The sequence below is a fragment of the Corythoichthys intestinalis genome, chromosome 21 (genome assembly GCF_030265065.1).
Source record: "Corythoichthys intestinalis isolate RoL2023-P3 chromosome 21, ASM3026506v1, whole genome shotgun sequence".
In the NCBI taxonomy this organism is placed as follows: domain Eukaryota; kingdom Metazoa; phylum Chordata; class Actinopteri; order Syngnathiformes; family Syngnathidae; genus Corythoichthys; species Corythoichthys intestinalis.
The window spans coordinates 5,230,867-5,258,190 of NC_080415.1; the positions used below are offsets into that span (position 1 = coordinate 5,230,867).

The 27,324-nt window shown below is 40.1% G+C and overlaps 1 protein-coding gene across 1 annotated transcript; it reads right to left on the reverse strand.

The window, feature by feature from the left end:
• Positions 1-210: 210 nt before the first annotated feature.
• Positions 211-27,288, reverse strand: si:ch211-214e3.5 (zinc finger protein 518A). Its single transcript, XM_057826647.1, has 4 exons — positions 27,124-27,288; positions 26,808-27,047; positions 17,731-17,780; positions 211-5,923 (listed from the first exon to the last, which is right to left on the reverse strand). Exon 4 carries the CDS (start codon positions 5,866-5,868, stop codon positions 2,059-2,061), a length of 3,810 nt encoding a protein of 1,269 aa, XP_057682630.1. The 5' UTR covers positions 5,869-5,923; positions 17,731-17,780; positions 26,808-27,047; positions 27,124-27,288; the 3' UTR covers positions 211-2,058.
• Between the last annotated feature and the right edge of the window lie 36 nt (positions 27,289-27,324).

A 27,324-nucleotide genomic window follows, 5' to 3' on the forward strand; every position in this document is an offset into this window, starting at 1 on the left:
TATAGTATATACTTATTATATTAAACATCTATTTGTAACACTTATTATTTAGAAATAAATATTGAATTTGCTCTATATTGTAAATTTTAAAAATTGCCACACCAATTTTAAACATTGGCGCGCAATATGAAAAAATTTTCAGCATGTGCTGCTTTACAAATGTAAATATACGTTATATATATGTTACTCTCTCTAAGTAATATCATAATTTCCCTGTGATAATTCAGCGCGATTATTATTTCAGCATTATTCACAAATCACTAAACGAAAGTAACTCATTCAATAGTATGACCAACAAGACAGACCTCATGGTTTAGCTCTGAATTGCAACTACAATGGTGTTATGAATTACAAGTTTGTCATGAAAACAATGGAACTTCAACCCTTGTAAACACGTAGCATACTGAGGCTTTTGCCAGAGTTCATCTGGCGGAAAAAAAAAATGTGCCACGTAGATGCTACCAGGAAGTGAAACGCAGCAAGAATATTTACTGTAGTCCCAATCACCAATGCGTTTATTTTTCATTGTTGCACAAGAAAACAGCAACTTTTCCAATTTCAAGTCGTAGGAGGCATTATAAAAGCCGTATAAAGAGTTTTACTAGTTTCAGTGAGAAGGTGAATTGTTTTTTGTTGTTGATGGTGAACTATATTTCCACACAAATGAACATCAAACTACTATTTAGCTTAGCAAGGAGAGGTAGGAGTCATCTTTCGAGTGTCCCAGAGCTCGCGAAACTTTAAAAAGTGCATTTATCAAAGTTTCGTCCGCCGAAATAGCACATACCAGAGTATGATTGAAGTCATTATATAATGCAAATAACGTTGCTTAAAAGTTGGTGGGGACAATTTCAGCATCCTGAGAAGTTGGTAGTGTTATGTCCCTACCGTCCCTATGCAAAACTACGTCCTTGATTTTGGGGTACTTAATTCCAATTTATGCAGAAATTCAGGTTATTACATCACCAGTGTAGGAATGGAACCTGTTCAAAATCCGGGGACTACCTGTACAGGACAAAGCGCTTTCCTTTAAAGCTCAATAAGGGACGCTACTTTTGTTTCTGAATACTGAACGTTTGTTTTTCAAGGAACGTTTGGCAACCCTACTCGCCTCTAAATTACAGTAAATCATAATTCACAATGGCGTACTGCACGAATGCTATTTTTAGACCGTGTTTCGCGGTCATAGAGCCGAAGTGGGACATTATAGACACGCCCTCGCATTAAATCCATTATATTTCTGCTATCTTTCAAAAAAGAAAATACTGCTCAACCAATGCTACTATGAAACTTGTAGAAAACGACTAGACATGACGACATATGAAGGGTGTTTTCTTCGTACAATTCCCGAAAACAAAAACTGAGGAAAAAATGTGAAAAATGGGTCAACTTGCGCAAACGTCCAAAAGACAAGTTTAATGCCAGCAAAGTGAAGCCATTTGCATTTCATATGCAGTAAACATTTTGTTGTGGGTCATGGTACTGCGGAGGACGAAGAAGTAAGCCATTTTGATATTTTTACTTTTTTTTTTTAGCGTGGCGTTTTGCCGTGGTGCTTGCGTCTGACAATGAATGACCTAAAAATAATTTAGGTGGTGTGTGGATGAGCCCGGCTCTTTTTTAGCCCTCGACACTCAAGCCATCTCTTTAACTGAACATTTGTATGCTCTTCCACATCTTTACCAGTTATTTGGCGCCAGGGACATCATTTTCAGACAGAATTGGTCAGTTTAGCTCTGTAAACATCTCCTTCATACACTATTTCTATTCATTTAGTTATGGGGACAAACAGAAGCTTGTCCCCCCCTTAGCTAAAAGCTGGCTAACAGTAGCTAACATCATGAATATTATTCAGCGGAAGTGACGTGTAGCGTGCAGTACCCCATTCAAAAACCCATGTATGACAGATCTTTTAAACTCCATTTAATTTTCCAGAAAAAAACAAAAAAAATATGTACTACAAATAAAACAGTTTGCATTTACAAAGAGAAAATGCCACACTATGTACATACAGCTCTAATCCTCTGTTCACTTATTTAAAAAGATAATGGAAAACTTTTAAAACAGTTTATTCCAGTCCCTAGTTGCCTCCATGAGATGTCGCTGGCCATGGCCAATCCACTGTTCCTGACTGCTAAATAGACGGCCACAGAACCAGCAGTCAAACATCACTGTCTTTTTTCTACTGCGTGATAACGGTTCCACAACTTGATACTTTTTTTTGCTTTTCTTCTTGAGCTTCAATTTGAGAAGGAACCTCTCCCGGACTGAACTCTGAACAGCTCGGGGGCTCGGCACTTTGCTTTGTAGCAGGACGTCTTTAGTCATCATCTCCCCTCCGAGGGTGCCGAGCTCAGCGAGCGCTTTAACCGTTTTCTGCGACAGTGACACTTTAGCCACGGCGCCTCTGTGTCGATGAATTACCTTCATAATATTAGCCACTTCGGGAATATCAGCATCCGGGTGATTTAGCACCACCACAGGCTGGTATCGACGGGGGCATTTAATTTGCTGTAGACAGTTGTACGGGGCAAGTCTTAGTGTTCTTTCAACTTCTTTTGATACGGGACTCCAACATACAGTCGTGTCTTTTTCAGTCTGTACTTTGTTTGCCACTCTTCTCGCTTTATGCGCCGTTGTCGTAAGCTCGTCGAACAGCACTTTCCTGCGGATTTTTCTTCCACTCGGAGGTCGAATTGGCCTCGGGGCCAGCCGAGGCCTATCCCCGTCGCTAACTTTTATCAATAGTGGCGTCGGTTCCGGGACATTTGGCGCTGTATTAGGCTGGGAAATTATCTTTTCCAGGTTGTTGGACAAATTGGGATTTGTTTTGTTCGAAGACATGAGAACACACTGGGTTTCAGGTGAGTTGGTCAAAACCAAAGGATGAGAACTGGAGGAGGGTGGGTCACTTTTAAGCATGCTCATTGGAGGCCGGACAATTTTATATACAACTTTGTTGGCCCTTTTTTCCCAGGTATGGCAAGACTGAGGGACGGATTTTATTTCTTGATGATTAAAAAGTATGCTGGACTTGGGTGTAGAAATATAGCGGAGGAGAAATGTTTGGCGACCGGTCTGCATTTGATGAGATTTGTCAGCAGGCGTGGACAGAACGGGTCTGGAGTTCAGTTTTGCACTGGCTTGCATGAGGACAGAGCTAGTTGGCGCTTGCACTAATGGAATTGACCTCGGGACCAAGTAGCACGTTTGAGGGACTTTCTCTTTGGAATTATTAAGTGGTTTACTTGAAAGAAGAACAGAACCTTTTAGGTTTGGGCTATTAATCAGGAAGTGTGGCGAGATACTAGTTTGCGTAGAAGAACCAAGTGTTATTTTATCACTAGCTCCTGGCTTAAGAGAACCTATATTTGATTCTTTTGGAAGAACCGTCCTACCGGTAGGACTTCTTTCGCTTACTAACCTAGACTTCATATAAGAGACATTTATTTGAGGATTTACACAACTAGTAATTAGTTGAAAACTCGGAGTGGCCTTGATCTGCATTGGCTGGGCAAGGGTTTGCTCATTATTTTTCAAAACCTCTCGCTGCATTTCATCTTGCACTTTAAGATTTTGTACAATAGACTCTGTTTGTTCGGAGGAATCGTCGGAAAGTGAAGATTCAATTCTTTCCTTCCGAAGTTGTGTAATTATTGCATCTGCGTGTTGTTCCATAAAACTATCTAGAACGGATGAAGTACTTTTCTTATCCTGTGAATTATTAGATAAAGGAATGAGTTCCTCCTCAACTTTTACAACGTTAAAATCTTCGAGAACCAAGTCTGTGTTTTCATCATCGGTAGCAGGACATTCAACCTCCTCTAAAGGATTCGAAAACTCGGACAAAGGGAGAGCAAAATTAGATATGCCATTCATTTCTCCGCCTGCAGTAATTCCAGGCATACCATCACATGCACTGGATGAAATATCAAATGCGTCCTTGGAATAATTGTGAAAACTGAATACTCTGTGGTTTAAAGAATTTTGTTCTCTCATTGCACTTTCTCCAAATGAAGCAGGTGAGTCCAACTCTGCTGAAGGAGCCGAATTTTTTAAATGTTTCTGACAATGTTGGTCATCATTTACGTATCCAATACCGGCTGTTGCACTGTCTGTAGTTTCTGGAGGTCTTTGGATAACCTGGTCTGCATTTCCAGTCAAAATCACAGAAGTCTCTTTATGTTCTTTTCTCGTTTTGGTTATCTCTCCCTCACGTACTGCTTCGCGATTCTCAATTTTGGTGGTGCTGCTCGATTTTGTCTGGAACGTCTCCGGGGAAACATTTAAAGGATGATAAGTGGATGAGTCAACCCCAACATTTGACACTTTACCTCCATTTTTAGAAATGGTCTCAGATTTTTCCAAGGTTGATTTGCTGACGACATCAAATTCAGCACAAGCTGTTTGGCTTGGAGGACTTCGGCGGACATCGGGAATAAGAATATTTGTCCCTGGATATATTGTATCTGCAGTAGAAGTTAATGAACCATTTACAGAATCACCACATTTAGCCCCAAAATCATCACCATGAAAAGGAGACTCGAGAGTGAAAACAGATGTTTCTTCCTCTTCAATCTTGACTTTAACAGCCACGATATCCTCAGTCGGTACGCAAGATCCACTTCCTAGTGGAGCAGCAAAGCAATGTGACGTGGCGCTCTCAACTGCAGATTGTTCACTATTCTCGTCGAGGTCACGATGCTTGAAAAATTCAGAACTGGTGGCCGAGGAGTCGAAAATTCCCACTGATGAACTGTCTTGAGGGCAAGCGTTTTGCTTGGCGACTGGTATTACTTTCAGAACTAGATGTTTTTTCCCATCAACCACCTTAAATCCCATCGCTTTGGTTGTACAATTTGGGGGAAGAGATATTTTATTCTTGACCATAAGAACTGTTAGTGCGTTATGATTGCTTTGGGAGCCACCATTGTCTAGCGACAATGCAGGAGGGGATTGTTCTACAGTCAAATTGTCCTTTTTTGCCGTCGTGCTATCGACAATTTGGTTGGAGTGCTCTAAACGCATCTCTGATTTCATTCTACCATTTTGGTTTGGCAGGATCACAGGTATACCAATTAATTTTGGTACCGTTTGCATTTCTTGCCGCTCGCATATATTCATGAGTATATTTTGACAGCTTTGTGAGGCATTTGCAGGAGCAGCTCCGTGTTCTAAAGTCTTCCGTACATTCGTATGGATTTGTTGGTTGTGACAAAAGGCATGTCTTTTAAGATGGTTCATGGTGGTCGAACAATATCCGCAGATTTGACAAATGAAATGTAAAAGTGTGTGCGCTTTGAGATGTTCTTGATGATCCACTTCATTCAAGCTGATGTGTTGACACTGGGGACATTTCCAAGGACTCTCATTATGATGATGAATGTGCTGTACAAATGTGCCCGCGTCCACGGTCGTAAAGTCACACCAGTTGCAGCGAAACTTTCCGTTTCGACTGTGACGCACGACAAGATGTCTCGTAAGCAAAAGCAGTGAATATTGATGTCCGTCGGAGCAGAGTTCGCATGTGACCAGAGGATTTTTGTGTTCCATTCGATGACGTTGAAGAGATGCAAATTCATTTGTAAAAAATCCGCACAGATCACACGGATAAGTCGGCAAAATTCCTCTGTGGGATAGTTGGAAATGTTTAAGGAGATCATTGGGACTGTATGTCCAGTCGTCCTTACACACGGAGCAGCCAAAACTCAAGATGTTTCCGGAAAAAAAAGCCCTTTGCTGAATTTTACAACTGGCTCTCCTTGTGAAACCATGTTGCTTAACGGGTGATTCACTTGGTTTGCCCTCACTAAGCAGGGCTTTTTCTTTCAAATGTGGAGAGTCTTTAGCATCATCTACAGACGACATGTTGAAATGTGTCGGGCAGTACAGCAACCTTGAGTCTTCGTCCGTAGTTGCGGATCTGAGGGGGGGAAAAGTTTTATATTAATTCTAGTAAAAGACAATTGTCACGCATGTGTGTTGACAAACCTTGTGGGGTTAATAAGAATTGCAAATTAATCCGTTGTCTATTATCGGTGGGAGATGGCCATTGTTGTTCAAGCTACTTTTGAAAAGTGAACTTTTAGTTACTATTCTAATAAAGGACCTAATTATTTGACTAGATATTATTAGGATTATTATTATTTTTTTATTTTTATTTTTATAAACCTGTCCTGTTCAGCTGTTTGACCCAGAGAATGGTAGTCTAAGTGTCCGGTTGTACTGAACAGTTTTAATGTTTCACATTGGAGTATGACCTACTCCCATTGTGATCATTCAACATATCTAATTTATTAAGACAAAGCAGCAAACAGGAAGGGGTTATGGGGGAACAGAAGAAATGTAGGTGAAATGGACAGAAGAAACACAAACAACTATAAGAAATACATTGAACGCCTACACCAACTATGAATATGTTGGGGCTATCGTCAGCTAGATGTGCAGGGTGTTGACCCCATTCTAAATGCCCATATCTCGGAAACTACTTGATGGATCTTAATGAAACTAAATACACTTTATGTTGAAGGTCATAAGTTTTATTGGTTAAATTTACAAAGAAAAGTACAAATATTTGTTGGTTCTATGACAGATTTTCATTAATGTTCAATATGAGCACCGCCTGCAAAATATCATATCAAATGCCATTTCTTTTGAAGTGAACGACATTTCATAACCTGAAAAGATAGAAATGCCAAACGTTACACACAAAAACTTGAAACATTTCTACACAAGCTGTGAAAATTTGAGGACATTCCAACGAAAATTCTCAAAATTATTACGAAATGGGGTCAAACATTTTGGAACACCCTGTATTTCCGGTTGACACCATGTGGGGGGCCTGTTAACTAGGGAAAGAGACTGGGGCGGAATCTGGAAGATAAGTGATTGGGAGGGGTGGAGTGTACACAAACCAGCTCTGTGATCTAGAACCCAGTAATCGTGTGAATCGCTTGCGAGTGTAAGCCCGTTAGCATCCCACCCTACGCCGCCCTATCGCCAATCCCGGCACCGAGGTCCCCCACCCAAGCGCGCCCAATCACATCCAGCCATGTACGAATCCCAACAAACATGCGATTGCCACACAGACGAGCCCATCCCTCCGCCCATAGCCCAGTAAAGGGGCCATCGTCACCCCCCACGGATCCTTATTTTACAAAACAACTAATAAACAAACAAACAAGGTTTTTTTCATCCTGCTGCTGAGAATTGGAATGTGTTTATCACTTGCAGACTTCCAATCCATTTGAAGTGGGAGGGTGGCTGCAAATGAACATTTGTTCATTCCCTTAAATTTCAAACGGATTGGAAGTCTATGGACATCAGTGGCTGCCAATGGCAAGCACAGAGTTCATTTTGTAGCATATGATGTCATTTCCTGTTGATTTTCGATCACTTTCTTTTCTTGTTGAGGCATTTGACCACTGATAATCTCCCTCGATCTTTGGCCCTATGCAAGATCTCACCCCATGGCGTCAAAATGATAACAAGAACGGTGAGCAAAAATCCCAGAACCACACGGGGGGACCTAGTGAATTACCTACAGAGAGATGGGACCGCAGTAACAAAGGCTACTATCAGTAACACAATGGGCCGCCAGGGACTCAAATCCTGCACTGCCAGACGTGTCACCCTGCTGAAGAAAGTACACGTCCAGGCCCGTTTGCGGTTCACTGGAGAGCATTTGGATGATCCAGAAGAGGACTGGGAGAATGTGTTATGGTCAGATGAAACCAAAATACAGTAGATCTTTTTGGTAGAAACACAGGTTCTCGTGTTTGGAGGAGAAAGAAAAATGAATTGCATCCGGAGAACACCATACCCACTGTGAAGCATGGGGGTGGAAACATCATGCTTTTCTGCAAAGGTAGAAGGACGTCTGATCTGTGTAAACAAAAGCAGGAATGGGGACATGTATCGAGAGATTTTGAGTGAAAATCTCCTATAAGCAAGGGCATTGAAGATGAGACGTGGTTGGATCTCTCAGCATGACAATGATCCCAAACACACAGCCAGGGCAACAAAGGAGTGGCTTCGTAAGAAGCATTTCAAGGTCCTGGAGTGGCCTAGCCAGTGTCCAGATGGTAAATGGTGTTATACTAATATAGCGCTTTTCCACCTTTCAAGGCGCTCAAAGCGCTTTACACTACCTCGCCATCCACCTACTGGTGATCTAAACCCAATCGAAAATCTGTGAAGGGAGTTGAAAGTCCGTGTTGCCCAACAACAGCCAGAAAACATCAATGCTCTAGAGGAGATCTGCATGGAGGAATGGGTCAAAATACCAGCAACAGTGTGTGAAAAGCTTGTGAAGAGTTACAGAAAACGTTTGGCCTCCTTTATTACCAACAAAGGGTACATAACAAAGTATTGAGATGAACTTTTGGTATCGTCCAAATACTTATTTTCCACCAAGATTTGCAAATAAATTCTTTAAAAATCAAACAATGTGATTTTCTGGTTTTTTTCCACACATTCTGTGTGTTCTGAGGTTTACCCATGTTGCAAATTACAGGCTTCTCTAACATTTTCAAGTGGGAGAACTAACTGACTAAATATTTATTTGCCCCGCTGTAATTGCACAAGGTTTTCTAATCATCCTTCTAAGGCACCTAGCAGGCACAATGTACCATTCAAGCACTGGAGTGATGTTGGAGTGCTGTAAATGGGCCTCTTTACAAAACTACGTGGATATTGCATTAAAACCAGACGTTTTTTTACCACATTAATAATGTAGAGTTTTTCTGATTAGTTTAATGTTATTTCCATTGAAAAAAAATGTGCTTTTGTTTCAAAAATGAGGGAATTTCTCAGTGACCCCAAACTTTTAAACGGTGGTGTATATTTATATATCTTTTGTCCCAAAATATACTAACTTTAGCACTAATGTACATGTTGATAGTCGGGATGTCCTCATCATATATTTTGTCTGAGTCACCTAATTTTGAGGATCAAATTTTGACTCCTGAACCAATAGCTCGGCAATGTACCGTATTTTTTGGACTATAAGGTTTTTTTTTATTGTTTGGCTGGGGGTGCGACTTATACTCAGGAGCGACTTATGTGTGAAATTATTACCACATTAGGATATCATTTCACATGTTATTTTGGTGTTTTTGAGTGACACTGATGATTTGGTAAACTTGTTAGCATGTTCTTTATGCTATAGGTACAGTGCCTTGCAAAAGTATTCGGCCCCCTTGAATCTTGCAACCTTTCGCCACATTTCAGGCTTCAAACATAAAGATATGAAATTTAATTTTTTTGTCAAGAATCAACAACAAGTGGGACACAATCGTGAAATGGAACAACATTTATTGGATAATTTAAACTTTTTTAACAAATAAAAAACTGAAAAGTGGGGCGTGCAATATTATTCGGCCCCTTTACTTTCAGTGCAGCAAACTCACTCCAGAAGTTCAGTGAGGATCTCTGAATGATCCAATGTTGTCCTAAATGACCGATGATGATAAATAGAATCCACCGGTGTGTAATCAAGTCTCCGGATAAATGCACCTGCTCTGTGATAGTCTCAGGGTTCTGTTTAAAGTGCAGAGGGCATTATGAAAACCAAGAAACACACGAGGCCGGTCCGAGATACTGTTGTGGAGAAGTTTAAAGCCGGATTTGGATACAAAAAGATTTCCCAAGCTTTAAACATCTCAAGGAGCACTGTGCAAGCCATCATATTGAAATGGAAGGAGCATCAGACCACTGCAAATCTACCAAGACCCGGCCGTCCTTCCAAACTTTCTTCTCAAACAAGGAGAAAACTGATCAGAGATGCAGCCAAGAGGCCCATGATCACTCTGGATGAACTGCAGAGATCTACAGCTGAGGTGGGAGAGTCTGTCCATAGGACAACAATCAGTCGTACACTGCACAAATCTGGCCTTTATGGAAGAGTGGCAAGAAGAAAGCCATTTCTCAAAGATATCCATAAAAAGTCTCGTTTAAAGTTTGCCACAAGCCACCTGGGAGACACACCAAACATGTGGAAGAAGGTGCTCTGGTCAGATGAAACCAAAATTGAACTTTTTGGCCACAATGCAAAACGATATGTTTGGCATAAAAGCAACACAGCTCATCACCCTGAACACACCATCCCCACTGTCAAACATGGTGGTGGCAGCATCATGGTTTGGGCCTGCTTTTCTTCAGCAGGGACAGGGAAGATAAGTTAAAATTGACGGGAAGATGGATGCAGCCAAATACAGGAACATTCTGGAAGAAAACCTGTTGGTATCTGCACAAGACCTGAGACTGGGACGGAGATTTATCTTCCAACAGGACAATGATCCAAAACATAAAGCCAAATCTACAATGGAATGGTTCAAAAATAAACGTATCCAAGTGTTAGAATGGCCAAGTCAAAGTCCAGACCTGAATCCAATCGAGAATTTGTGGAAAGAGCTGAAGACTGCTGTTCACAAACACTCTCCATCCAACCTCACTGAGCTCGAGCTGTTTTGCAAGGAAGAATGGGCAAGATTGTCAGTCTCTCGATGTGCAAAACTGATAGAAACATACCCCAAGCGACTTGCAGCTGTAATTGGAGCAAAAGGTGGCGCTACAAAGTATTAACGCAAGGGGGCCGAATAATATTGCACGCCCCACTTTTCAGTTTTTTATTTGTTAAAAAAGTTTAAATTATCCAATAAATTTTGTTCCACTTCACGATTGTGTCCCACGTGTTGTTGATTCCTGACAAAAAATTAAAATTTTATATCTTTATGTTTGAAGCCTGAAATGTGGCGAAAGGTTGCAAGGTTCAAGGGGGCCGAATACTTTTGCAAGGCACTGTATCTGAATAACTCTTAATAGCTATGGCCACGTTCGCGTTCTGCCTTTGGCAATGTGTGTTCAACTGTATTATTGACTTTTTTATATTGAAATGCATACTTTTACTTTGTGGCGCTTTCACGCCTGCGTGAGGGCGTACTCGCACTTGTTTACGTGAAGAAGACCGCTCACACACCAGAAGAAGACGGACAGCTTCGCAGCTTGAGTGAGTGGGCGAGTTAGCGAGAAAGAAACACTGCTACGAACCTACGTTCATTGTTAATGCTTGTAAAATATCTCTACAGAGGCAACGCCTGTGTGTATCATCTTTTCTGTTGGTTTTCCACCCGCAATCGGACACTTAAAGCCAGTTGTGTGGTTGTTTGACCGATGTGCTAATTAGGGCTGCAGCTATGAAATATTTTAGTAATCGAGTAATCGTCTGAAAATCCTATCGATTAATCGAGTAATCGGATAAAACATATTTTTTGAGGTAAAGAGCAATTATAAATATACATGAGAAAAAAAGACATTTCATCTATTATTGAACAATTTTCAGTCAATCAATGTCTTTATTTTCGATGTACATTGTTGAAAACAGCCAACAATTGCTTCTCAGATGTGACTAGAATAAATAAATAAATAAAAAAAAGACTAATTCACTGCTTTCACTCCAAAAACTTTTAGATCTTATAAAAAATTTATATATTTCTTACCTAAAAATGCCATTACGCTTGATAACACATCACTTGAAAGTTAGGTGTTTTTCCCCACGTGTTTCAATTGAATTTCCATTTATGTTAAGCCATTTTTAAGTTCTAGTTAAGTTTTAAGTTAGTCTTGTCTAGTCCTAGTCTAGTCCTGATAGGATTTTGAGGTTTGCAGTGTTCAAAATAAATGCATTGTAACATACCAGTTTATAATATGGCGGGGATATTTGCATGCGTTCCTGAATGCACCGCGTGACGTGCGGGGGTGAGGGAAGTGCGGGAGAGCGAGAGACGTGCCTTCCTGTTGTTGTTGTCGTTCCACAAGTTCCCAAAAAAGAAATAATTGCAACCTAACGAAATGGGTTACTCTTTGTCAACGTTACAGTATGATACCTGCTGTATTTGAGCACATTAGGGGCCAGTGCTACTTGGTGTTTTATCCAGCAATGACTACTGAGCTAAAATTGACAGTTAGCTTGATCATATTTTAATTTTACACCCTCATCACCGTACAGCGCTATGTTTCACAGATTAAATAAAGCCTGTATGTAAGACACTTTAGCCACGCATCGACAGTGGTCTTAATAGAAACCTAGCCCTCCGTAGGTAACTAACGTTACGTACGTGAGCGAGTGACAGTAACGTTAATCTTATTTATTCACGCTGAGAAGTGTACTGCTTTAATATGGCGGCTGTTTACTAACACCGCTGACTCTGTCATTTAGCATCTAGTTCAACATACATGTGATTTCTATGAGACGCATCAGATGTTACCTGCTACCACCGCATCATACGGGCTATATTTTTAGCAACGGCGGCGTAGTTGATAGTGGCTGTCGGCTGCAGAAAGGTTTTTTTATATTTTTTTATTGCTTCTTCCTCTACGCACGTGACATCAGCACGTTGTCCCGCATTAAAAGTAGTCCAGGCGAAACGTGATGCTTAGTGCTGGCAAAATTAAACGATTCCTCGAGGTGAATAAAATTACTCAGATCAGTTTTTAAACTTGAGTTGCTCGAGTATTCGTTTCAGCTCTAGTGCTAATGCTAGCGAACGCATGCTAACCGTTTGTGTCATTGCTGTAACAGCATCTATTTATCATTTATTTACGTTGATACGAACCTGTATGGTATCGAGGACGAAATTGATTCCGCAAATTATACGGACGTCCAGCATCGTCATTTGGGAGTTTAGCTCGCTTTATAGCCAGGACCGAGCCGTAGCGTCCTGGTGAGGACAGAATATTCGCATTTCGTTGTTCATGCACTGTTCACTTATTCAGCATGTCGTTCTCTATTGTATTTTTATATTAAATTGCCTTTCAAGATGACAGATCTGTTCTTTGGGTTGGATTTTATCAAGTGAATGTCCCCCAAAATGCGACTTTTACTCCGGTGCGACTTATATATGTTTTTTTTTCTCTTCATTGGGGAATTTATGGCTGGTGCGACTTATACTCAGGTGCGACTTGTAGTCCGAAAAACCTGGTATTAAGGAGGGAAAAAAGTCAATAGTGAAGCTGACTTAAGTGTAAAAAAATAATAATTTATTATTTCTGAACATGATATTTAAATGTGAATTTCCTGTTTAAATGGTCAAAAAGTGGATTATTCATTCCTTTCTCGGTCTAAAAACCCCTGAGATTTCAGTCCCATTCAAATAAAGAGGATAACAGGTTCATAAAAAAATTAATAATTTTTTTTTTTTTAAAAAAGCCTCAACCTTGAAAGCACACATTCCCTGAGACACCACGCAGACAGGATTGGTCCAGGGTGTGTCACGAACTAACCCTGCCTCGCCCTGAATGTTGTCTGCGTGTACTTCACAGTGTCTCACTATGCTGACCTCAGGATTGTGTCTCTACATTTTGTAGATAATGTGGTTCTGTTGTCTTCCTCAGGCTGCGAACTCAACTCCCGCTGAAGCAGTTCGCACCCAAGTGCGAAGCTTTCAGGATAAGAATCAGCATCTCCAAATCTGAGACAATTGTCCTCAGTCAGAAAAATGTGGAATTCCCTCTCCGGGTTAGGGATGAGGTCCTTCCACAAGTGGAGGAGTTTATGTTTGGTCTTGTTCAAGAGTGAATGGAGCGAGAGAGCGACAGGCAGATAGGTGCTGTGTCGGCAATGATGTGTACCCTATATTGGGCCTTTGTGGTGAAGAAGGAGCAGAGCCTGCGTTGTGCAGCACTAACCTAAAAATAGCATCATGAAAGGGTGAAAAATGGCATTTATGCAAGGGTGATAATTTCCACTGGTTGAGCTCCTGGGGGGGCATTTTGACTCTTCGGCCAATCATATCGCGAGAATAACCGAATGTCAATGTCAAGCGCAGGCCCCCCGAGCAGATTGTCCACGCCAAGCATTTAGTGCCCTTACAACGGAACCAAGACCGAACAATGTAAACGCAAACAAGAAATGTGTTGTATTCTTGGAGGGTCACCATGTAAAACAGCCCCTAAAACAAAAGCTCAAATAAAATAAAAAAAAACAGCTAAAATGCTAAACCCACAATATCACCTTGAATTTGATTTGGTACATCATTTTTGAACATTTCAGAAATGCTAGCAGATGTTGACGTTAAGGAATGTATAGTATATGTATAGTATAGTATACTATGAACTGAATTGATTATTGTAGGCACAGTGCACATACCTGAAAAACCTATATTTAAAAGCTAATGATGGTTATATCTAGAGCTGTCCCGACTAGTCGACATAGTCGACGTCATCGATGACGTAAATCCGTCGACGAGCACAACATCCCGTCGACGGTTAATGAAGGGTTAAAAAAATATATGCGTAGAAAGTTAGAATGTCGGATGCTCTGTTTGCAAGCGGGGAAAGCGGCACAAAGCCAAAAAAAGCGCACCAGAGTGTCCAAAACATTGACTTATTTCAAAGAAACAAAGGAGAGTACACTCTTCTGTCCTGTCTCTTCAATGCCAAGCTTGGCTGCACGTCGGCCGTGAATAAACACCTCAAGCGCCTTCACCCAGTTTGTAATTTTGTTTTTTCATTTTTTGTACACCAGAGGGTGCTGTCGCCTTACTAAATAATAATGCTTCATTGACAATGGGTCTATAAGTGCTATTAGTATTGTTCTTAATGCTAATTGAAAGGTTTATTTCATGTTATGGTTTATTTTATGGTATAGAAAATTATATAAGGTTAAAAGGTCATAAATATACACAGTATATACAGTGATTGCACTCAAGGGAGAGATTGTCAATGATAAGGTAATAAATTAAGGTAAAGGCAATTCATATAGGCAATTCATTGATATATAAATAAGGTTTAAAAGGAAAAAGGTGAAAAGTTTTTGTTAATTTCTAATTGTGTTCTCTTATGGTGTGTTTACATCAAGGATGGAATAAAAGTTGTAAACCATCAGTTTAAGAGACCATCTTCTCAATCGGGATGCTACACTAGTTAATTCTATCAGCATTTTAACTCATTGTTTATTTGTGATTTATTATTGTTATTTACGTGTTTATTTGTACTTTAATAAATAATTTGAGTGTTCCAATATGCTTTTTGTGAATTGATAAGCGTCAACAAAAATGTCATTGCTAAATTAGTTTAAATTTTTTTTTTTTTTTTAAATTAATTATTAGATTAGTCGACTAATCGTAAAAATAGTCGGCTGACTAATCGGGAGAAAATTAGTCGTTTGGGACAGCCCTAGTTATATCACATCACTTGCTTGCTAGCATGACAACATGCGTTATACACCCATGGGCAAAAGTTTTAGGAATGACACAAATATTAATATTTACAAAGTCCACTGCCTCGTTTTTGTAAAGCGCAATATAAATAAACTTGATTGAGTGATTGATGCTGGTGATTTGTACAGCATGTAGTCTAGAATAATATGAAGAGTGATCTGATGAATTGCAATTAATTTCAGAGTCCCTCTTTGCCATGAAAATTAACTTAATCCCCCCCAAAACATTTCCACTGCATTTCAGTCCTGCCACAGAATGACTAGCTGACATCATGTCAGTGATTCTCACGTCAACACAGGTCACAGTGTTGACGAGGACAAGGCTGTCATGCTGATTGCAATGAAAAAAGCACCAGGACTACAAGTGGTGTTAAACCCTCTGTGATTTTAAGCGGGCTGTCTCTGAATGTAAGCATACATGAAGCAGAGTTTCCCCTACATATAACAGATCGTTGCCCACCGCCACATCAAAATAAAAGCTGCCATGGCTTGCATATAAGATTTTTTCTTTTTTTAAGATTTAAAAATCCATTCTAATTCATAATTTAACTAGACGTCTAAAAGAATATAAGACGCTCATTTTTTATGCACTATTTCCCATAAATCATCTGAAATAGCATGTCAAATACAAATTGTTCCTTTACACGCTTTATTTTGAAAAGCGCATCACGTCGGTGCGGACATGTACAGTATTTCAGGATAAAAATCCACATAAAGGCATTTGAAGTTAATGAATATACTTCAGGTTTAAGCCTGCGAAAACGACCTTAATATTCACATTGACGTAACGTTAACGTAAGTTCTTTATGGCGTGTCTTTGAACCGAATGGTCGAATCCTACTAGCATAGCATTTGTTCGGCGCTGCCATCATTTGTTGTAATTTCAGATGAGTATTTTTAAGTACAATATTTTGAAAAAAGAAAAGTTCCTGAAGATGAGGGTCCGCTTACAAAATGACCATTATTGTTGTGGTGACGTCACGTTGCAAAATATTTAATTACCGTCTGAGGCCAATGCATCGCGATTTGACACGTGACGATTCGATTACAATTCATAAAGGTTAACAAACGATGACTTTGCCTAATAACTTTATGACAGCCGCTCATCGTAGAACGAAATTCAAGACATGTCTGCCGCCTAAACACCTTTAACGGACGTGCGCACAACGTTATGATGGATGCTGCCAGTTACTGAGCGAGAGATTTACTCCTTTTCAAAAGACTGGAAAATAAATTTGTGTATGAGACAGACAGGGACCCGGCGGTCATGCTTCTGAGCGCAAGTTATTTTTTAGAGCGAGAGGAGAAGAGAGATAGTTCGTTGCTCTTGTCTTTCAGTTGTCCAGCAGTAGTTTCAAGTCATGTCAATTGAAAAATGTCCTGAGTGTGTTGCTAAGACCCCTGTGCAGCTATAAGAGGTGAGTACACGAACCCTCTTGTATTGTTTAGCCTTTATTGTTGTTGTTTTTGAGATGTTAACAGTTAGCGCCGAGCACTAAGCTAATTAGCTAATTCGCTAACGTGTATTTCATAAGCAGAACGTGTAAAGCCATGATAAAGTACAACGGTAGCGCTACAAACATGCGAAATAGTACAGGGTGCTACGATTCGATCATTGAATGATTATCTTCATGGTATTAACAATAATCACAATTTTGGATGCATCTTTCCCCCCTACCTTTCAGGATTTGTTTCTTCTTACTTTGTGGCTACTTCATACTTTTAAGCAATATATATTTGCCAGTATTCATTAATTAAAGTAGCTAAACAAATTTATGTCCGTTAAGTTTTATTTCCAATCAGCTAATGATCCAGCAGGAACAATGGAAACATACCTATACAACACAAAGCTGACCTTAAACTGCTCTTCTTCACAAGAAGGTGCAAAAACATTCTCTGTTTCAAAGACAGTGCTCATTTCTGTCTTAACAATACAATAACATTTACACTGGTGGAATGAAATCCACATTTTCTGCAAAAAAAAAAAAAAAAAAAAAAAAAAAAAAAAAAAAAAAAAAATTGCCGTTAGAAATAAGACTTCTTTTAACCAATATATAGTGGTACCTTGACATATGATCGCTTCGCGTGTCTAGCGGTGGTAAAATGTGGTGGTTTTTTCTCTCTGGCAACTGTTTTGAGAAAGCGTGTGTATCTAATGTAAACATGATACAAGTCTCACGCACGTGCTTTGTATGGAAAATCATTATTTTGCTCAGATGATAATGTTGAGCTGTGGCTGTGGGTTCAGGCTAACCTAAAGGATTTTATTTAGAATATATTTTTAACTTAACATTATACTTCTGTTCCAACTTGCCAATATGTTTTTAAAAAATTAAAATCCTGTACAATGGTTTTTAATTTTAAACCCAGATATCTCGAAGTAACACATTTTAGAGCTGTAATTGCAATGCCGTGATATTTTGGCTTAAGGTTATCATGCCGTCAAAATAACAAAACGGCATATGACTATTTGGTTGTTTATCTCAATCACCCACACACTCACTGTAAACTACCTGAAGTAGGCAGGTAGAAAATCATCAACATCAGTCTCTGAAGCAGAAATCTGCAAAAAAAAGGGGAGAAAAATTAATGACTCCGTTTTATCTGCAAATGAAACTTAATGAGAAAATCAGAGAAAAAAAATGACAGATTTTTCAAATGGAATCATAAATTTCACTGTCAGTGTATATTGACAACATGGTATAGCAGGGGTCTCAGACTCGCGGCCCGGGGGCCAAGTGCGGCCCGCAGTACAATATTTTGTGGCCCGCACCTTAATATGAAAGTATAATATTAGTGTGGCCCGCGGAGAAAGTGGACCTCCGAGGGGCCAATCAGCCAGCTCCCGCGCGCCGTACCTTGTCGGGGTTAGGATAAGCTACACCAGCTTCGTGCACTTCACGCTTGCAACAACAGCACGGCGTGTGATGAACAGCCAGACAGCAGTCGCCTTTGCGCTTGCCATCTATCGTACTTTCTACCACAAATGTCATGATCGAGCGCAAAAAGAACGGCGACTGTTAGCGGGCTGTTTATCGTCTATGCTGCTGTTACAGATAGAAGCGTGTGACGGAGCACCTGTAGCTGCCATGACATTCAGCTACCGGATCTCAGTGAGCTCCCGACCGGCGCCTCTCGCTCTGGCTCGAGAGCGCGGCAGAGCGCGCTCCCAGTGAAGGCGCGCTCCGTCACAAAGCGGAAATTACGTTTTTGCGTTAAGACGTTCTCTGTGCGCAATTAGCTAGCTAAATACTTGTTTGAAACGTGAAACAAGAGCGCCACTGAGCGGAATCAATTAGATTTTGTCATACCCCAGTCATGTCTTTATCAAAGCCTGCAGTGAAGAGAAAGGTTGGTGACGAGCACAGACAATTTCAAGAAAAGTGGGAGATGCAGTATTTCTTTGTTGAGCACAGGGGCATCCCCACATGTCTTATTTGCACAGAGAAAGTTGCAGTGCACAAAGAATACAACGTTAAACGCCATTATTCAACTAAACATGCTGAGGAATGTGCAAAATACCAGGGGGATGAGAGAGCCAAGCGGGTTGCCAGTCTTAAAGCATGTCTACTGAGGCAACAAGATTTCTTCAAGAAAGCAACCAAAGAGAATATTGCAGCAGTCGAAGCTAGCTACATGGTTAGTGAGATGATTGCTAAGGCAGGGAAACCATTCACAGAAGGCGAGTTTATTAAAAAGTGCATATTACAGGCTGCAAGTATTGTCTGTCCGGAAAAGAAAAGTCAGTTTAGCAACATGAGCCTTTCTGCCAACACTGTGGCAGAGCGCATTTCTGACCTGTCAAGTGACATTTATCATCAACTGTGTGAGAAAGAAAAATGTTTTGATGCATACTCAGTCGCTCTTGACGAGAGCACAGACATAACAGACACTGCTCAGCTCACAATTTATGTCCGTGGTGTTGATAGCAATTTTGAAGTGACAGAGGAGCTGCTCACAGTAATTCCAATGCATGGCCAGACCACCGCTATCGAGATATTTCGTCAGCTGTGTGATGCCATTGAGAATGCCGGTTTGTCATGGAAGAAGTTTGTTGGAATAACAACTGACGGCGCGCCATCAAAGACAGGGAGGAAAAATGGACTGGTGGCACTTGTTCAAAGAAAACTGGAAGAGGAGGGTGTAGAGGAGGCCATTGCTCTGCACTGCATTATCCATCAGCAGGCCCTTTGCAGCAAATGCCTGAGGTGTGACAATGTGATGTCTGTTGTTGTGAATTGCGTCAACCAAATCAGATCCAGGGGCTTAAAGCACAGGAGGTTCCGTGCTTTTTTAGAGGAAATGGAGTCAGAATATGAAGATGTGCTCTATTTCACCGAGGTACGTTGGCTCAGTAGGGGAAATGTCTTGAAAAGATTTTTTGAGTTGAGAGAAGAAGTAAAAGCCTTCATGGAGAAGGATGGGAAGGCTGTTCCTGAGTTGAGTGATCACAAATGGCTCATGGACTTAGCTTTTCTTGTTGACATCACACATGAGCTGAATGTACTGAACAAGAAGTTACAAGGCCAGGGGCAGCTCGTCAGCGCTGCCTATGACAACGTGAGAGCATTCTCCACAAAACTTGTGTTATGGAAAGCCCAGCTCTCTCATACAAACCTTTGCCATTTCCCAGCATGCAAGGCACTTGTGGATGCAGGCACACCATTCAGTGGTGAGAAATATGTTGATGCTATTTTGAAGCTACAGAAGGAATTTGATCACAGATTTGCAGACTTCAAGACGCACAGAGCCACTTTTCAAATTTTTGCGGACCCCTTTACCTTTGATGTGCAAGATGCCCCACCTATGCTTCAAATGGAGCTCATTGACCTGCAATGCAACTCTGACCTCAAAGCCAAGTTCAGGGAGATGAGTGGAAAAGCAGACAAGCATGGGCAATTTTTGAGGGAATTTCCCCCCAATTTCCCTGAGCTTTCCCGAATGTTCAAGCGGACCATGTGCCTTTTTGGCAGCACATATTTGTGTGAAAAGTTCTTCTCCACCTTGAACTTCAATAAGTCCAAGTACAGGTCCAGACTTAGTGATGATCATCTTCAAGCCATACTGAGGGTCTCAACTGCTTCCTCTCTCAAGCCAAATGTGGTTCAGATTTGTGAGAAGAAGCGCTGTCAAGTCTCTGGCAGCAAGGAGTAGGCAACAGAAGCCATGTTCAGAAGAACCGTTCATGATTTTCACTCAATGTTCCATTCACGTTCAGGACACTTCATGTTCAGAAGAAATCATTAAAACTGTTAATGACATTTGAGGACTTTTTTTAACTTGTTTTTTGTGGAATCCCTTATGCGGCCCACCCTCACCCAGACTCTGCCTCCAGCGGCCCCCAGGTAAATTGAGTTTGAGACCCCTGTGGTATAGTGTAGTGCATATGCAAAAACTTATTTTGCTGGGGTTCTAAAAAAAAATTGATTTAAATCAATGAGTATTTACCTATCGCAAAAAAAATATATGTATATTTTGACAGGCGCAGATTGACTAAATACTGTATACCGGACATAGTAGTAGAAGAATCCGGACAATTTGCATGTCAACAAAACATTGCCCCACCCACTTCTACCTTACTACTTAACTTCTACCTAACTACTTAGGTGTGCGAAATTTCCAATCCTTAGATTATTCGCAATTCGGCCGTGGAATATTCAAGAAGGATTCACAAACATCCAAATTCCAATGATTCCAAATTTGTATGTCAAGTAAAGCTAAAACACAGTCAGCACGGCTTTCTGAACGCAATGAGGAACGGACCGAGAGTAAACATCATGCTTGTCATAACCCGGGCAATGACAATGCTCAACTCAAGGCTCTGGCCCAACTCACGTCACTAGATAAAAAAAACAATAATACCTGACCGCTGCCGACAGCCGCTACGAACTACGGCCACATAATGCTACGGTAGATATCACATGTAGAAAGAACTAGATGCGAAATGACAGACTCGGCGGCGTTAGCAGCATGTTTATAGAAAACTCGATGTGAAATGACAGACTTGCCGGCATTAGTAAACAGCTGCCATCTTAAAGCTGTAGACTTCTCTGGAAGGCTGTTGTAGCGAACCTTCCGAGCGAACCTAATTAACTTTTTATATAAAATACTTATAAAACGGCAAAATCTTGACTTGTATCTATCTTTAAAACAGTTTTAAAACTTTCACATGTCTAAAATAGACAAATGGGAAACTATGGAATATCTCTAGTAATTTTAACAACTTTAACAGCGGATTCACAACATTAAATTAATTGAATGTAGTTTAAAGCTGTTGATACAGAATGGGGACTTAAGTATTTTATTTACTGTTTTGAACTGTTAACTTGATACTGAAATAGTGGTTTATTTAAGCCTGAGAGGCTTTTTGTACAATTTTTGTAACTGATGTACGAAACATTGAAAGCAGCTATTAGCTTGGGGTAGGCCTGAACGATATTGGAAAAAACTATTGTTGCGATTTTTTTGAGGTGTGAAATATATTGCGATATTATATTGCGATAGTAAAATATACATATATATATATATATATATTTTTTTTTTAAAGAAATTTTCACTAGATGACTTGAATAGCTGTTTGGAAATACTTTGCATGACACACCGTGACCACAGTGTATTCATATAATACCGTTTCATTTGTGAATGATTAAGATTGCTGTATTATTATGAAGGGATCCAGGAAGCAATGTCTGCACAAAATAGATAATTTATTGAACACAATATTTGACACTTCAACAGCAGCAAATACATTAAATGACAAATAAAAGAGCAGGTGCATTCGTCCCCTAAGTTTTTGACAAAATATAACAATAAATAAAAACTTCTGTAAAATAACAACAAAGTTGTAAACATAGTTGAACAAAAATATTAAATATGACAAATAAGAGTTGTTCACAAACTGTAACAATAAATAAAAACCTCAGTAAAACAATAAAGTTGTCAACATATTTGAACTTAAATATTAAATCTGTCAAATAAAAGTACAAGTGCATTAGTCCCCTGAGTTGTTTACACAAAATATAACAATATAAAACTGCAAGACTGCAACAAAGTTGTAAAAATATTTAAAAAATATTAAGTATCAAAACTTTATGTGCAGCTGTACTATAGTTATTTGAAAAATACGATTTACAATTAATTTAAATATAAAAGAAACAGAAACTCAATTGAACTTGTAAATAATTGAACTGAATAACAGCAAATAACTGATGAATAACAGAACCATTTTAACTCCCAAATTTCCTGCCTTCCTGTTAGCTGTCACATGAATAAAAAGAAGAAAAGACATTCCTGCAGCTGTGTTATGTATTTGTCTGCATATCGTCCACCTTCCTTGCTCAGCAATTCTCAACTGGGTCTCATAGGTTTTTGGCCAAGACTACTAGTTTATCCACCATTGCAGGCTTGAGACAACAACGTTGGCACGTAACAATGTTCCCACCTGTACTAAAAAGCCTCTGATGGGAAGCTCGTAGCAGGAATGCATAGATACCTGCGTTTTAAATGGTCCCACATGTTCGACGGATTACTTCTTGTTGAGGCAACCATGGCGAGGCACTGTCAACAGGGCTGTTTTTTGTTCCTTATATTCTTGTCGATAGCCAAAATACTTCCAAAACTCCTTTTGGAGACACAGTGTTTCCCCTAGGATTTTTTGAAGCTGTGGTGGTGGGCTGCATCGGAGTCGGACAGCCTCACCATGTCGTGCCACAGCGAATTTTTTTCTTCTTCATTTTTTCCCCCAAGAAGAACCATAACAAAGATATATTTGAAATATTTCATTAGCCAGGCTAATGTTGTACCTCTCAGCTACAGTACATGTATGTAAAATGCGTAGCTGATTACAGCTACGTTACCCGATGTACTAATGCGACTTTTTTTCTCGTGGCAATAGTACGACTTACATCTCGTAGTGACTCAGGGTTGGCAACCCAAACTGTTGAAAGAGCCATATTTGACCCCCAAAAAAAACACAAAAAAAACTGATACAGTATGTCTGGAGCCACAAAAAATTAAAAGCCTTTTACAAGCCTTATAATTATCGATACTAGCTATATTAGCCTACTATAGAAATACGTAATTAGCCTTCATGATTAAATGTTTGTTTTCCCTGCAGTGGATCCTATAGAGAATGACGCACCACGTGACTACTCTGTTGTACTATGCCACCACAAGTTTAACTTCATTACAATATTAATGAATTGAAAGAATGTTTGTGTCATGTTTGTCCTCCTAGAAATCCTATTAAAACAAAAAAATATATTTCCCTCCCCCATCTTTTTCCATTTAAAAAAAAAAAGAAGAAGCTCCGAAGCATCGCTAAAGAGCCGCATGCGGCCCGAGAGCCGCGGGTTGCAGACCACCGTCGTAGTCCTCCTTTTTCCTTTTATTTGACCCTCATAAGTACTACATTACCACAACAATAACAGTCCTTCTGTCAACTGACCCATTTAGAGCACTGGGGGAATTCTAATAGCCGTGTAAAGAGTTTTACTTGATTCGGTGAGAAGGTGAATAGTTTTTTCCCCGTTGTTCGTAAACTAAATTTCCACACAAAGGCACGTCGAGGTACCATTAACTTAGGAAGGAGAGGTATGAGAGTCATTTTTCGAGTGTCCCAGAGCTCGCGAAATTTGGGTGGGGGGGGCGCATTTATCAAAGTTTCGTCAGCCGTAATTGTCTGAAGTTGGCGCGCCGGTGTTGTGCCGAAAAATAGCCACTCCACGTGAAATGTCCCCCCTGACGGGAGCGCCCACACGTCACTCGTACAAACAGCCTTTTCTTACCAATCGATGGACACAGAAACGACGTTCTTGTACCGTGAATATGTATCATTTTACTCTGCTTGAACTGATAAATCGTTTACTGTGACCAACGCTCTGAAAATAGAGCAAGGCTTTATTTTGGGCCCCGCCTCTCCGCAGTCTCTCAGCGCAAGTTAGTCAAAGTTTGCTTTCCGTCCAAGACGGCCGTCCACCGCTCACTTTCGCCGAAAAGTCCGATCCAAATTATTGTAATGCCCCGGATATGGGCAAGAAGGAGAGAAGTCTGTATTTGCTTACCCACTTTATTGTGGTAACAATAATAAAGAAAAACAATAACAAAATAACAGCGGGCTGCTACAACATGCGACCGCTCTCTCTCGCTATCTCGCTCGTTCTCCCATTCTTCCTACTCGTTCCCCTTGCGTCTCTTAAGGGGGGGCCTGCATAGTTACGAACATTAGGCTACAATACACAATGAATAGGTGTCCGCTGAACTCCTCCCACTCGGCTGCAGCTAGTTTGAAGCGGCCTTAAAAATTTTTTTTTATTTAAATAAATAAATAAAATACATCTCATTTGCCAGGCGTGGCGGCTTTCATTTTAGTGTGGCGGTGCGCCACAATCTGTTGAATATAGGGGAATCCCTGGAGACAGTCTTCCCTATTCAACGTGTTGCTTGCTTTCACTTTGAAAACGGCCCCTCCTCCCTCCACTCCGCTGTAGCAGGGGAGGGGGAGGAGCCGATGACTGCGAGTTGGAGGGAATGAGATGAGAGGCTGTGCGCTCTCCTTCGCGCTCCTTCCTCAAAACAAACGTTTGTGGATTTAAAAAAATGAAATGAAAAAACTATCGCACGTCCTTGCGATGGGACTATTGCGCATGCGCACATCGCGATGGCGATGTTTAAACGATATATCGTTCAGGCCTAGCTTGGGGGGTTTGTGAGTGTCATCAATAATTGATTTATAATCGAATAGTAGCCTTTGAATCGTAATTGTAATCGAATCGTTAGGTGCCCAAAGACTCCCACCTCTACGACTTACCCTACTTCCGCGTATTTCCCCAGCTTTTTTTCAACAATTTTAAGATCTTTTAATATCTCGAGCAATGTGTTTGTCTCAGATACAGATCAGTTGTTTTGCGCCCGCCCTGTCTTCCACTTGCTATGCTTCTACTAGCTTACAGGAATAACAAAAACGTGTACAGGTAGTCCCCGGGTTACGACAGACCCGACTTGCGCGATTTCGACTTTACGACGCCAAAAAACAAATAAGGGGCCTTAAAGTGCTTTACAACAATGAAAAACATAGTTCATGATGAATAAAAGGCAGGAAAGTATCATCCAATAAAACTGAGAAAACTCGCAAAAACGCAAAAATATCTGATCCAGCAGGTACAACTACAAATGGCAATTAAACATAGCAAAACAAATAAATAATAAATACAAATCGGAATAGTAATAATTTATTATACTAATAATAATGTAACGAATCGGGTTTTAATGTGGCGGTTATGTTTTGAATGCTGTTCCTGAACGTGTGACTGATGACAGAGTGAGAGAGGTGCAGACTGTGGAAGAGTGGGACAATTTTACTTTATATTTTCATATTGTTGTTGGCGTCTGCTACGGCGGACAGTGGCCTTGTTGTGTTGCACAAGTTCTGAAATAAATAATTCAAAACCTGACAATGCTGGCGACTTCTTTGCCGATGTTACAATAATAACAACAATAATAAGTTTGAAGTATGACATGAGTCGGAGTTTGAAGGAACACACCGGTATTTTATTTTGTATCCGCATTTAATTGCTCTTTTGAAAGTGCAATCTTAGCAAGCCAAAAAAAATGTTATTACAAGCATAAACACTTTACATCTCCTAAAATTGGTTCTGCTATGCATTAAACGTTTATTATCTGATTACAAGATTATTCGAACTAACAATTTGATGGATTAATCGATTACTTCATCGACTTAATCGATAGCTCCAGCCCTACTCTGTACCCTGCGTACTGATACGCCTATTTTGGCAGTATTGGATTTGGTCATAAGATGGGATCTGATCCAGTATTGTGCGTTTTCAAAACTATTCCGTGTTTTGATTGCTGTAAATAAAACCACTAGGCCAACATAACATGTCCGCGGTGTGGGACTGCATTCATTTAGAAACAAATAACCAACGTGTAATATTTGTGAACAGCTCATTTCGTGCATTAATTTTATTAGTCTAAAAATATGGGTATCGTATCGGTATCATTTAAAACATATCTTGGGGGAAAAATGGATCAGAAGTTTCAAGAAATAATAATAAGTCAGCATTAAGACATCCCTACTTAAAACATTTCATTTGTAATTACATATGAAAGTAAATTTACTCAGTTTTATTATTTCGTACGTGGGTTATTTAAAATTTGAAGGGTGGGACATGAAATGTCTTCCAATTCTTGAATGACCCCATGAATGAATGTATGAATGGGCCTCACAAAGGTTGACTTACTAAATTATTGGTAGGTTTTCAGAGACAAGAAAAAAAGTTGTTTCTCAACGTGATACACTATAAAGGGGCAAACATCACATCGTTTGCTCGACAGTGTGACCTAAAATTGTTGACTTTCTGAAGTTTAGAAGAAGCTAATGGGACACTCAATCGGTAGAATTAAAAGTTAGAAATAAAGGATAAAATTTCATGACACCACTGCCGAGTGTAGAATTCTCGCCGTGTATAAAATGCATGATGCTTAGAGTTTATTGATTAGTTAGTAGACATGTAAATACAAGCACCACCCAAGCGAAGCTATTCAAAGTTACGGCAAACGAAAATTGTCTTACCAATAACTTGACGAAACTTCAGGCTCGGTCCCTTTGAGAGCCAACATTATCAAACACGGCTGGGCTGTAAAAGAAACACAGCGAGAACATTTGCCTTTCTTTTCAGCTCTCTGTGGCACCACAGCGACGGCGGCCATGACAGTCCATCCGGGTTCTTTCGTGGATGCTCCTGCTCCTCAAGTAGAAGCGGATGGATATGTCTTGTCAAATACCAAACTAGTTCTGACATCTTTGCGAAAACTGTTGTTAAAACATGAACAGCAAGTTAAATCAAATGGTCTCGACGTGTCGTCAACCGAAGACAATAAGTGTTTACCTCGCATGTCTACAACGTCATGGTTGAGCACGTATGTGTTGAAAATATGGTGGAAGGAGAAACCATGGCTCATGTGCGCCATTTCCTTTTCATTTCAACATGGCTGACTCACAATTGTCAGTCATCTTTATTTGTTTTGTTATCAACTAAAACCAGGATTGAAAGTGCCTGGAAAAGTGCCTGAAAAACGCCAAAACATAA

What these genes read in the sequence shown, in the direction of transcription:
- si:ch211-214e3.5 (XM_057826647.1), bottom strand. Translation starts at nt 5,868, where the DNA reads ATGTCGTCTGTAGATGATGCTAAAGACTCTCCACATTTGAAAGAAAAA.